This window comes from Leucopleurus acutus (genome assembly GCF_964270905.1).
Source record: "Leucopleurus acutus genome assembly, chromosome: 2".
NCBI lineage: Eukaryota > Metazoa > Chordata > Mammalia > Artiodactyla > Delphinidae > Leucopleurus > Leucopleurus acutus.
Window position 1 is genome coordinate 160589597 of NC_139143.1, and position 12328 is coordinate 160601924.

Consider the following 12328-nt stretch of genomic DNA (forward strand, 5'->3'; position numbering starts at 1 on the left):
GCAGGACGAACGGAGGAAGGGTGAGGGGAGAAAGACCTAATCCAGACCTACTGGTCCTGCCCCAGGGGAGGAGGTCCCACAGGGGTCTGGGTCCCCATTGTCCCCAGGGACTGGTCCCTCCAGAAGAGGGTGGCAGCCGGACCAAGGAGGGCAGAAGCAGAGGTGCCAGGATTGTGCTGACACAGCTGTTCCTTCTCCCCTCCTCTCTCCCTACCCCTCCCCTCCAAGGGGACAGCCGAGCCCGGCAAAAAATAAACCCGAAGGCAGTGACCTGGACGGGCCCGAGGCTCCCAGGGCGGAGTGGCAGGGAAGCAAGGATGGAGGAGATGACCACACGCCCCACAAAAAGTGAAAGGGTGCCTGATCTGATCCCCCCTGCCCCCCCCCACCAATAGAGGGGCTCAAAGGGAGCAGCTCCATCCACTCTCCTTCCATCACGCTGGGAGGGTTGGGTGCCACCTGCTTGATAGGCACAATGGGCAGAGTAAATCTTGTCCAGGCCAGCTAGACATGGGTTCCCAAGTTTTGGAAAAAGTACCCCAGGGAATCTCACTCTACCTCCTGGTTTGGGGCAGTCAGTCCTTCCTCCTGTCTGACCTCTATCTCGCCTGCTTCAGTGGGCCCATTTATCTCCAGCAAGCTGCTCTCCCCCTGTCTCACCTGCCTGGCCTAGAAGTCTGAGGAGTCTCAGGAGAAAGCGTTCCCCAGACTTCCCTGCAGGGATTGTGGAGGGCCCCTGGGCCGGAGACCCTGCTCCACCCACTGTTCCCCAAATCTCTGAGAGGAAGTAATCGCTGAGCTCCCTGCTCCCTTGCCTCCCTCCCTCAGGCACTGCCCAATTAGTCTGCTGCCTGGGGCTGCCCCTCCCAGTCTCACCTCCCCAGGTGCCAACCCCCAGGGCACGCAGATCCTGCCCTAGGGACAAGTTGCCCAGAAAGCCTAGAGTCCTGGGGGGAGTGCTTTACGGATGCCCCAGAAGTATGACCAGCACCCTCTCCCCGGCCCCTCAGAGTCCCCGCTGGGGGCAGGCAGCCTTCCCGGTGCCCTTCTAAGTGCTGCCCAGTCCTCTGAGGAGCTCAGGAAGAAGGTACTGGAGAAGAACTGCCACCACCCCGCACCCTACCCCTACCCCCACCCTACAAAACTCAAGGTCTGAGACAGCGGCTCCTCCCATGCATCCAGAGTCCCTCTGTGCCAGGCAGCCCTTAGGATCCACTTTCCTGCTCAGCCCCATTTTACAGAGGAGGAGAGTGAGGCTCAGGGACTGGGGTAGAGCAGGGGTGGGCACCTTCCCAGTAAGTGTCGGGACTGGGACTTCTAAGTCTCCTTTGGGATTCCCTGTCCCTATTCCCCAGAACGACAAGCTCAGGAGAGAGTGGGGGATGGCCCTCCCCTCCCAGGAGTCCCTGGCTGTCCCCCTGGGCACCACGGCTTCACTTCCACCTGCCTGGGGCCAGACTAGCTGCAGAGTTTGATAACGAGGCCCACATCTCAGCCGTACAGCAACACCCTCACATACGCCATCCTCCCTGTACACACACAGACACGCTCACACCTGCTCCGTCTCTGCGAGTCCCTGGGAGAGGAGGCAGGAGAGCCCAGTGGTCCAGGCAGCCTCTACAGCCTCCTCACTGGGCAACCCCCGCCCCCCACCCCCCGCACTCCCGGCGGAGCGCAGGCGTGGTCTGTCTCTCCCTCTGCCTCCCCAGACCTGGTACAGAGTTGATGCTCTTTAACTCTGTTTGTCAAGTGAAGGAAGGAACAGTCAGTGAGATCCTAGGCACCCAGGCTGACGTCCCGGTGCCACCATTACACTCGCTGTGTGACCTTGGGCAAGTGGGTGATGTCCCCTCAGCAGCCCCACTTTCCTCAAGTGTGAAATGAGGATATGTGCCACTATTATGTGCCCACCTGATGTAATGGCTGTGAGGGTTAAGTGAGAGAATGCCGGGAAGAGGCAGGGCACGGCGCATCCTAGGCGCTCCTCGGATGTCCACAGAAACGCGTCCTCAGGCTCCCGGTGCAGAGCCGCTCACCCCGTAACCCAGGCGAACGCAGCTCTTGGTCACTCCCAGGTACACCCAGACACACTCACCGTGCTGACAAGGACATCCGTCAAACCTCTCTCCAGGAAGGAGGACGATGACGATAATAACGATATAGTAATAACGGTGATAAGATAACGGCTACTATTTGCGCCCAGCATGGTGTCAGGTGCTTTAGCTCACTTGGCCCTGACAATTCCAGAGGCAGGTATTATTAGTCCTACTTTTCAGATGAGAAAATGGAAGCTCAGAGAGGTTAAATAACTTGCCCAAGGACACATAACTGCTAAGAGTGGAACCAGAGATGAACCCACATCTGTCAGACTCAGATCGCATGCTCTTAACCCCCTGCGGGGCAGCCTCTGGAGAAATGAAAAGTAGCCCCTCTTCCTCCACCTCAGCCCACAACTCCCATACAGGGGCCTTTAACAAAGGGGCCGCCTACAGGTCAGACACTCAGAATTCCCCGCTGGGCCCCCTAGCCCACAAGAGGGTCGGCCCTGGCCAAAGACCCACATGGGTGCAGGCGAGGAAGGGGGATGAGAAAACCTCCAGCTGGCTTCTCCAAGTCTGGGGAAGTTCCCTGCACAGCCTCCTCTGGGGACACGGCCTTGGCCCGCTCTGCAGAGCCTTCCTCTCTCCTTGTTCCCCAGACAATTTCAGCTCCCCTGACTGGCTCAGAGAACCTTAAATTAATCACCCATTCAAACTGCTGCCATCAGCCCAAGAATAATCACCGCTTGAAACTCTCCTGGCTCCGGCATTCTGAGAATATAGGCTTCTGCAGCAATAGGGATTGAAGTTAGACAACCAGCAGGGCTTCATCGATGGAAGGAATGAATGTACCATGGAGTTGGGGTGGGGTAGCAGACAGTGAGAAATCCAACCTGCTCCAGTGACCCCAAAGGAGAACGTGGAAAGGAGGGAGCAAAGGGGGTGTAAGGGGTAGGGAGAGAGATAGAATAAGGGCTAGAAGCCCGGCAGGATGGTCTCTCCATTATGCCCTTCTTACAAAGACCAAACAGAAGGACCAGGACTGAAAAATAGTGGCACGAAAAATTTGGGTCACACCCCAAGACTTTCTCCATCGCAAAGCCAAGTTCTTGGAGCAGTCTCCCCTATTGGCTGGGCAAGGAAAAATACTATCTAAAGGCCTGATCTGGGAGGCAGAAGGCCTGGGTTACTGGCATAGTTCTACCACCGACTCATCGGATGTGACCTCGGACTAGTATCTGCCCCCTTTCTGTGCCTTGGTGAACCCAGCAGTGCATCGCAAGGCTGGACAGAGGACCTCGGAGGGAGCTTCAGGAGAAGCAAAGGCCAGCAAAGTCCTAGGAAGCCAGCCACACACTCCCACAAGGGTCTAGGGCTGCCCTCCAAGGCGGATGCACAAACACACACAGATCCATAAGGGCAGACCTGTAGCTGTGAACAGGTGGAGGCAGAAAACGCAAGAGGTGGGGCCAACTCAGCTCCGTCCCTGAGGTCTGGCCTGGGGCGCAGGCCCAGGTGTGCGTCTGTGAAGGCAGAGAAGAGGTGGGAGCAGCTGTGCATTAGATTTCTTTGCATTGGATGTATGCTGTGTGTGCGCTTGTGACACCCCTGGGCAGGTGTTTCCAAGTGGCCAGGAGTGCGTGCATGAGACAGACCAACGGGCATGTAGCAGGGATGTGTGTGTGCAAAGCCGTGCACAACAGAAGTGTGACTGCACTGGGTGAGGCTGGGCAGTTTCCACCCGATTCCACAAAATTCTGCCGCTGCCCACTCCCCCAACAGCCCGTGTCCTGGGGGGACAGGGGGACAATGACGCAGGACTGTGGCTCCTGAGCAGCCCAGGGCTGGGGTGCCGGCTGGAGCTGAGGTGCAAGAGGAAGACAGCACCGAGGCAGCACCAGCTCTGGGCTGAGGCTCCTCCACGCTGACCGGGGGACCTCTCTTGAGCCTCAGTTTCCTCACCTGCAAATGAGGAGGCCCCCAGCACCCGCCTTACCGGGCTGCTACAGGACACAATGAGAGCGGTTTATAAAGGGCATCAGCACGGTGCCCGGCACATGGCTGACGCTCCACGTGTGACCAGCAATTTCAGTTCAAACTCCAAGGGCCAACCCAGGCAGCCTCAGGGAGCAGTGGGGAGGCCCTGGACAGAGAATCAGGAGTCTCCGGCCTGAGCCTGCATCTGCCACTGATCCACTGTGTGATGTTAGTCTCCAGAGCCTCAGTTTTCCCATAAACAAAATGGGGCTGTCAAAATGTGTGGACCCACCTAGCAGGGGTGCCTGCCTGGGGGCTCTGGGCACCTTTTGCTGGGATTATTTCCAACGCAGGTGATGTTCTTTCTGACAGTCAGGGTGGGAGCTTGGTGGGAGGCACCGGGGTTGGGAGCCTGAGGGGCCCAGGAGCTGCTGCTACCTCCTCCCCTCCCCATTCCCACAGCTTCTGACCCCAGGGACAAGGCTGACGAAGGATGTTTACAGAGCATAAACCTTCACTTAGAGAAAGTTCTCCGGGCAGCTGGGGGCTGGGAGCTGCAAGAGTCTCACAGCAGCGGCAGGCGGAGTGGGGAAGATGAGGGGAGGTGGGGCTTTGGTCTGTACCTGCCCCTTTCAGCCCTCTGACTTCAAAAGGGAGGCCAGGGTGGCCTTTGACAGGGTGCAGCAAGGAGGCGAACATCCGTTCCAAAGGCTCAGAAGCAGGATGGGCAGTGCTGTGGTGTTTCTCAAAATTCAGGGAGCAGGGACTGTGAAGGGCTGAGGGCTGAAATCAGGGACTGGGGCACAGGGGGTGTAGTAGGGGCTTGGTGACAGGACCAAGGGCCTAAAGAGACGAGGGAGAGTTTGGAGAGGGGACAGCAATCCTTCCTTCTGGGTCTCAATGAGAAGAAGACAGGAGTCAGCGGTTCCCACTTCCCAGAGGCCTGCGGCTGCTGGCAAAAACGCTAGAACTGGGGCTGGTCCTCTGGGTGATGTTCCACACCTCAGGGCCAGAGAAGGTGCAGGTTCTGGGTGGGGCTCAGAGGGACATGGCTGGCAGGTGTGAGGGAGGTGTCCCCTGGGGTGAATGGACCCGGCTCACCTCAATTCCCTCCTTGCTGAGTCCTTCTCTGGCAGGCTTTTCTTCTGGGGCCCCTCCCACCAGGGCCTGAGTCTCTGGGAAGGGGGTCCTAGCTACCTGTGCACACTGGACTCCCCTCACTTGGGCTGCCTGTGAGAGTCATTGGGGCTGGGGAAGGATTTGACCAAAAGTGCAATAATCAGGCTAGAATTCCAGCAGCAGGAAGAACTTCCTGGCTCGCCCAAGACCCTGCAGTGAGTGACTGCAGAGCCCCACATCTGGAGCTCCTCACGAACAGGAGAGGCCTCCTGTGCGGCCCCCTCCCCCAGGTCCAATCATAACACCAACCCCTCACACTCCCACAGGCCCTTGAGGCTCACTGAGTTCTTTCCCACCCATTACCTCGTCCAAAAGGGAGGCCCGCGAGGCTGGGGTTTCTACCCACTTGGATGGCCTAGAGATCTGAAGCTCAGAGAGGCGCAGTGATCAACCCAAGATCGCACAGCATGCAAGAGGTGGGGTTCCTGACCCCTCAGCCCACTCTGACCTCTAAGATGAATGACCCGAGATCCCCAAATGTCTGGACGTTTTCACACCACATTTCCTCTCCCAGAGTTCCTGAGAGATGCCTCAGCCCTGGGATGCTGGTGACAAGTGGTCAGAACAACCATGTCCCTGGCCAGGGCATTCCTGGCATCCAGAAAGGGCAGGATGTGGGGCAAAGGTACTAGCGGATTTAGCTCCTGGAGAGGAAGGAGAGGCCCCTCCAGAGGAGGTGAAGACAGTGCTGGCCAGAGGACACGAGGCAAGTCCTTCACCCTCATAGGGGCTGAGAGGCCAGGCCTGGGGACTAAGGACCTCCACCTCAGAGCTCTATTGCTTCCCCAGGCCCAGCCTTGCCTCGGAAAAGTCATCTCCCAAGAGGAGCCCGCGGAGGATGCAGCTGCTCCCTGCGAAGTGTCTCAGCCTCCACGGGCACCCAGGCTGCAGGGTGGGCAAGGGCGCCTCAACGCAGCGGCTCTTCATTAGCAGTCCCCTGCCCCGCATCCCCAACTCCACCGTCCCTGCTACCCCAGCAGAGAACCCGCAGCACTCCAGCAGCCCTCTCTGCAGAGAAAAAGATTCATCCAGGCCCTGCCAATGGGCATTGGGGGTTGGGCTACTCCTAACCATTGACCCTGACCCTAAGTGCGACCTCACGTCCAGAGCATCTCAACTCTCTGCCCCCGCCCCACCCCGGCCCGCCACAGGAGGTCTCTGCACCGAATCGTGGCTGCTACCTTCAGGAGCAAACAGGCTGAAAGAGTTCCCTTCCGCTACCCTCCCTGTGGTCAGGGGGCTCCTTTGCCAGCATTTTCCTCCCCTCCGCTCTGAAATTCTGTGGGCCAGCTAGGATGGGGCAGAGGCAGGCAAGCAGACAGCAGAGGGTCAGGCAGGAAGACAGACCAAAAGACAGGTGGAAGCAGACGAGTAGAAGAGTAAGATTCAGGTGGACAGGTGGATAGACAGATGGACAGACAGGCACCCAGATAACTGGACAGGCCAACAGAGGGATGGAAACAGACAAGCAGAAAGACTGTTGGATAGCTGGAGAGACAGAGACAGGACAACTCACACACCGGCAGAAACTCACTCCGGCAGAGGAACAGCCAGACAGGCAAAAGGACTGTGGGACAGTCAGGTGAACAGGCAAGGGGACCACCCAGGAGACCCCAAGACTAGAGGGCCCTCTCTGGGGGCAGCAATAAGGGATTAATATCGGCACATTTCCCAGGGACCAGAGGTCTCTCTCCCGGGCACCTTCGAGCGTCCGAGAGCCAGGCCCAGCCCTTCAACTGATATCTGCGGGGCCTCTCATGTTCCCGGCTGGGCCAGGCCGTCCCCCAAGACTGAGCTCTGAGCTGCCAAAATTCGCTCTTTACATCCAAGAAGGGTCAGTGTTTTTGAAAGTTGTAGGAGCCTGGCAAGGGGGAGGAGGGGGCCCGCAGCGTGAGTGTTTCCAAACTTACTCCTCTCCTCTTTCTTTTTCCCCAGGGTGCCCAGAGCCAGGCCTGGTGCAGCGGCCAGCAAGCTGGGCAGGCTAGCTGGCCAAGCCTGCAGGGCAGGCGGCAGGGCCCACTGCTGCCACTGGGAAGTTGAGGGTGGATGGCAAGACTGAGTGAAAACTCAAAGTCAGACAGCACACGCCAGTGTCAGAACTCTGGTGGCTCAAGGGGACCCCAAACACCTATAATTGGGGACCAGCCCTCGGCTGCAGGGGAGATCGTCCCTGGAGAGGGACATCTCCGAGGGGAGTCCAGGTGGGAGGCCACTGTAGCTACAGAGCTGGGGAGAAGGTGACAGAAAGTGTGCGGGGGCCAAAGGGCCCTCTGTGTCTGGGACACAGGGAGACAGAAGTGAGGAAGAGGAAAAGGGAGCCGCACTTTAGTGGCTGCCGATTGGAGAGAGATGGGGGACAAGAAGCTGGACGTGGGGCGTACAGGGGACAGAGAAGCAGGGGTTGGAGATCAGGATGGAAATCAGGAGTTGAGGTGGGGGAGGTCAGAAGCCAGGTCAAGCTGGGGTCAGGACTTGGAGAGCGGGGGGGGGGGGGTTTAGGGGCAGGCTGTGGGGGGAGGGGGGATCGGAAATCGGGTTCAGGCCTGGGGGCAGAGCGATGAGGGTCGGCCGACCGGGGGGCTGGGGGGCAGGAGGCGGAGCCAAGGCGGGGCAGACGTCCCCCGGGAGCCCAGGCTCCGGCAGGGGCCACGCGGGGCGGCAGCGCGAGGGCACGGTCGGGAGCTCGGGGTAGCAAACTCACATGAAGACGTGGTAGACGAAGGCCCAGCCGCGGGGTCGCTCCAGCACGTTGTAGACCCAGTTCTGCAGGCGTCGGTAGCGCTTGTACGCGACCGAGGAGCGCTGGCCGCAGGCGGAGCCCGAGCCCGAGCCCGGCCCTGGGAGGGGCGCGCCCGGCGGCAGGGGGCTGCCCAGGAGGCCCAGGCGGCGCGGGGAGCCGCCCCCGCCCGCCTCGCCCCGCTCGCTCTGCACCGCCGTGAGCGCCACCAGCTCGGCGCGGGGGGCGTCCGCGGGCAGGGGGGCTAGGCCGAGGCGGCGCGGGGGGGCCTCGGCCATGGGCGGCGCCAGGCGGGGGGGCCGGGGCCCGGGTCCGGTCCGGGGCTGGGGCGCGCGAGGGGCGCTCAGCGGCGCATGTCTCGGACCCAGGGCCGGCGGGGCGGCCCGAGGCGGGCGCGGTCGGCGGGGGCTAGGGGCCGGGCCGGGGCCGCTCCGGGGCCGGGGGCGGGCGCTCAGAGCCGGGGGGCCGCCGGAGCCCGCGCTGACCGCCCTCTTCCCCGGCGACTGGGGCGGCTCTTTCCGACTCCAACTCTCTTATTACGCGCTCCATGCCGCTCGCCTTTCCACCTGCCGCCGGCGCGCCGCTCACATGTCAGCCTCCCCCGCCCCGCCCCTCCCCCGCCGCCCCCGCCCGCCCCGCGGCAGCCTTCCCAAATCGGGAGGGAGCGAGCGAGCCGGCGAGGCCGGGCGGAGGGAGGGGACGTGCGGAGAGGCGGCGGGAGGACGCCCCCGCCGCGCGGGCCGCGGAGTCGGGGCGGGGACCGGACCGCGTGGCGGCGGCCCCCGGCTGGTGCGAGCGGAGCGCCGGGCTGCGCGGGGCTGCGTGGACCCGAAGGCCGGGCTGGGGGCGGGATGCCTCATGTGCGGTTGTGGCGAGTGGGGCGAGGAGTCGCGGCCGCCGTCGCGGATGGGACGCGGGTCCCGCGGAGTTTAAGTGTGAGTGGATGCAGAAGTGCCTGCTGTGTGGGCGCAGTGGGTGGCTGTGATGGTGAGATTGAGTGAGGAGGTGCGGTGTGGATGGGCGTGCAGGGTCCGGGCCGCTGGCGGTGGCGGCGTCAGCGAGGTGTGCCCCGTCTGGCCGTGCCCCGTGCGCGTGGGGCGGGGTGCGCTCATGCCTGAAAGGCCTGTGTGTGCAGCACCGTGGGCCTCAGGTGTGTCTTCTTTTCTGCCCACCCCACCCCCGCCTCTGAGCGTCCCTTCTTCAGGATGAGGGAAGAGCCTCCGCTTAGGCCACTCTGCCCCAGAGAAGAGTCTCCTCTGATCAGAGGGGCCTGCTCCGCAACAGCCCAGTCTGAAGCGTGCCCTTGCCTCGCTTCCAGGGCAGGGCAAGGTTCAGGGCACACAGGTGTTGGGAGGTGAGCTCTGAACCAGCGCGGAGGCCGGACAGCCTCCTCCCCAAAGGCTCACAGAATCGCACCCAAAAGCGGCGAGACTTTCCCCCACGGCACTCCCTCTCCAGCCGGAAAGTTCCTGGTGCCTGACCTACTCTCTCTAGCTTTGGGGGAGGCCTTTTCGTTCCCCTTAGCCCTCTTGGCCCAGCCCACGGTGGTCATATGGGTTTCCCGATCCTCCTTCCCTCGTCCCCTGACGAAAGCTTCGGCCACACCAGCCGCTCCCCCCGCAGGCCCTGCCCCAGGGTGAAGCGCTTCCGCAGCAAACTCTTCCCGGTTCCTCCGGGAGGATCTCGGGGGACGGAGCAGAGCGGGAGGGGCGGGGGACGGGGTGGGAAGGCGAGCTCGATTCTCAGCTGTCAGCAAAGGCAGCATTGATCTGCTGAGCGCCAGTGGGGGAGGGAAGGAGGCAGAGCTGCCGGCGTGCTGGGAGGGGGCTGCAGGGACCTGGGGGACCCCAAACTGGGCTTGACAGCCGTTTACACCCCTACCCCAACAATGACCCTTTTCCCTCTGCGTAGCAGAGGCTGCCTTTGGGGTCCGACCTGAATCCCTCTGGCTGCTCCTGGCCCCAGGTGTGCCGAGGGCCAGAGCCTGGTGCCCCTGGGCAGTTTATGTCCCTTCCTCACTGGTAGCTGGGGAAGGTTTCTGGACCCCGGGGCTCAGCTATGGATGCACTGCCCCGGCTGTGTCAACCCATCGTCTCCCCATGAGCTGCAACTGGCACTCCCTAGATAGGCAGCACTGCCCTCCCAGACGCTATGGGACTGCCTGACTGGGCTTCCTCAGTCAGGGGTCCTGGGGGGTGGACTAAGGCCTGGGGACTTGAAATGGTGGGAAGGAAAGAAGTTGTAAGGGATCTGGGGGGTGTTTCTTGGGGGTCTTCTTTTTTTTTTTTTTGCGGTACGCGGGCCTCTCACTGTTGTGGCCTCTCCCGTTGCGGAGCACAGGCTCCGGACGCGCAGGCTCAGCGGCCATGGCTCACGGGCCCAGCTGCTCCACGGCATGTGGGATCTTCCCGGACCGGGGCACGAACCCGTGTCCCCTGCATCGGCAGGCGGACTCTCAACCACTGCGCCACCAGGGAAGCCCTCTTGGGGGTCTTTTTGAGGCTCTTCTTATGCGCAGAAATGGCACTTGAACACAGGTTGCCCTTTATCAACACTCAGAATACCTGAAATGGGGTCTGTTCTGGGAAAGAGGGTCATCAGGCTCAGCATCACCCCCGGATGCCACGCCTCTCTTCCCACTTAGGGGGCTGCGAAAGTCCCCTCCTCTCCTTGTGAGGAGCCCTCACTGCGAGGAGAGGGTCTTTCCTCACCTTTCCCACTCCAGCTCTGGATGCGCCCCTCAAAGGCAGCAAGAGGAAGAAAGAGACTGTGGCTGCAGCTAGAGGGAGGGAAGTTAGATCTCAGGAGGGAGTTTCATGGGGCACAGAGGCGTGTTTCTCCTGTAGGTGTATGTGTAATGGGACAGGCCCACCACTTTTTAAAGTGGGGAGTTGTGGGAGTTCCCTGGTAGCCTAGTGGTTAGGATTCTGGGTTTTTCACTGCCGTGGCCCGGGTTCAGTCCCTGGTCAGGGAACTGAGATCCCACAAGCTGCGCGGTGCGGCCAAAAATAAATAAATAATAAAGTGGAGAGTCATGGAACTCTTCCTAAGGGGTGGGGGGATGGGGGATGGTCCTAGGAGGATGTAAGCAAAGTTAGGTTGGTGTGTGTACGTGTGTGCATGGGAAAGTGGAGGAGGCAGAGGAGAAAGTCCAGTTCCAAGAGGACAGGTGGCCACTCTGAGGGTCACCCGGCGGCCTTCCTGTCCTGTCCGGATTCCCGGGACATGAGCGTGACCAGGAGGAAGGCCTTTCCCCACTGCAGCCTTTAGTGACTAAGACACTTTTCTGAGCACACAGCTGTCTCAGCTCTCTCCCTGCTGGGGGGAGGGGGGTGGAGCTATGGTTTCCCACCCTCCTCCTTCCCTCTCTCCCACCTGTTCCCTTCACCCCACCCTCAGCAGCTTCCTTCCCACCCACCCCCACCAGCCGCCACACCTCTCCCAGGTAACACTGCCAAAAATACATCCCACTCTGCCCTGACTCACTCACTCTGTCCCACCTGGGCAAGTCCATTCCTGGCTCTGGGCTTCAGTTTCCCCATCTGCCCATAAGGAGGGGGTGGGGCTCCAAGATCTTCTGTAATTCATCACTGTCGCTTTCATCCATCAATGAAGCAAGTATTGATTGAGAGGAAGAGTGGGGAGGGAGAGAGCTCCCATTTGCTGAGCACCAACTGAGGCTCAGAGACACGTGGGGACTCACCTAAGGATACACAGCCAGTATCCAGAACTGCCTGTGACCTGTCCTCTCCCCTGGCTGGTGCCTACCCACTGTGCACAGGGTACTGGGATCAGTACTGAGGGGAACCACAGATGGCCCAATCTTTGTTCTCTAGGACTTATTCCTGCCAGGGGTGGAGACTCCTAGGTCTGAAAGGGTTGAGGTCTAGAAGTTGTGGGGACCTTGCGGCCAGGTTCAAGCCTGTCATCGACTGACGGCCTGCCAGTGTGACTTCAGGTCAACCAAGGATGCAGATTTCTTGGAGTGGGAAGGGGGTTTTACGTCAGTGGTTTTCAGACTTTATTTGCAATGGAATCCTTTCTACAGACAGAATCTTAAGGTAGCACCCCAATATGTAAAGAGCATTCAAGCAGAGGTGTTCTGGTTGAATTGAGGTGAGGAGGTCAAGGTTCCACCCACCAGACCTCCTCCTCCTTTCTCTCCACACCCCAGAAACTATTTGGACTTTTCTCTTTTTATTTTCTTTTAAATTTATTTATTTATTTTTGGCTGTGTTGGGTCTTCATTGCTGTACGCGGGCTTTCACTAGTTGTGGCGAGCTGGGGCTACTCTTCGCTGCGGTGCGCGGGCTTCTCATTGCAGTGGATTCTCTTGTTGCAGAGCACAGGCTCTAGGCACGCGGGCTTCAGTAGTGTGGCTCTCGGGCTCTAGAGC

At 60.5% G+C, this 12328-nt stretch overlaps 1 protein-coding gene across 4 annotated transcripts in view; it reads right to left on the bottom strand.

Annotated features, from left to right (window-relative positions):
• KCNQ4 (potassium voltage-gated channel subfamily Q member 4) overlaps positions 1-8210 on the bottom strand; it is a gene marked incomplete at both ends in the record, with an annotated part of 53120 nt that extends 44910 nt beyond the window's left edge. For all 4 annotated transcript variants that reach the window (XM_082865647.1, XM_082865646.1, XM_082865645.1 and 1 more), the window contains one exon: positions 7897-8210. In XM_082865647.1, the coding sequence (XP_082721773.1) occupies positions 7897-8210 (314 nt within the window). The remainder of the gene's footprint in view (positions 1-7896) is intronic.
• Between the last annotated feature and the right edge of the window lie 4118 nt (positions 8211-12328).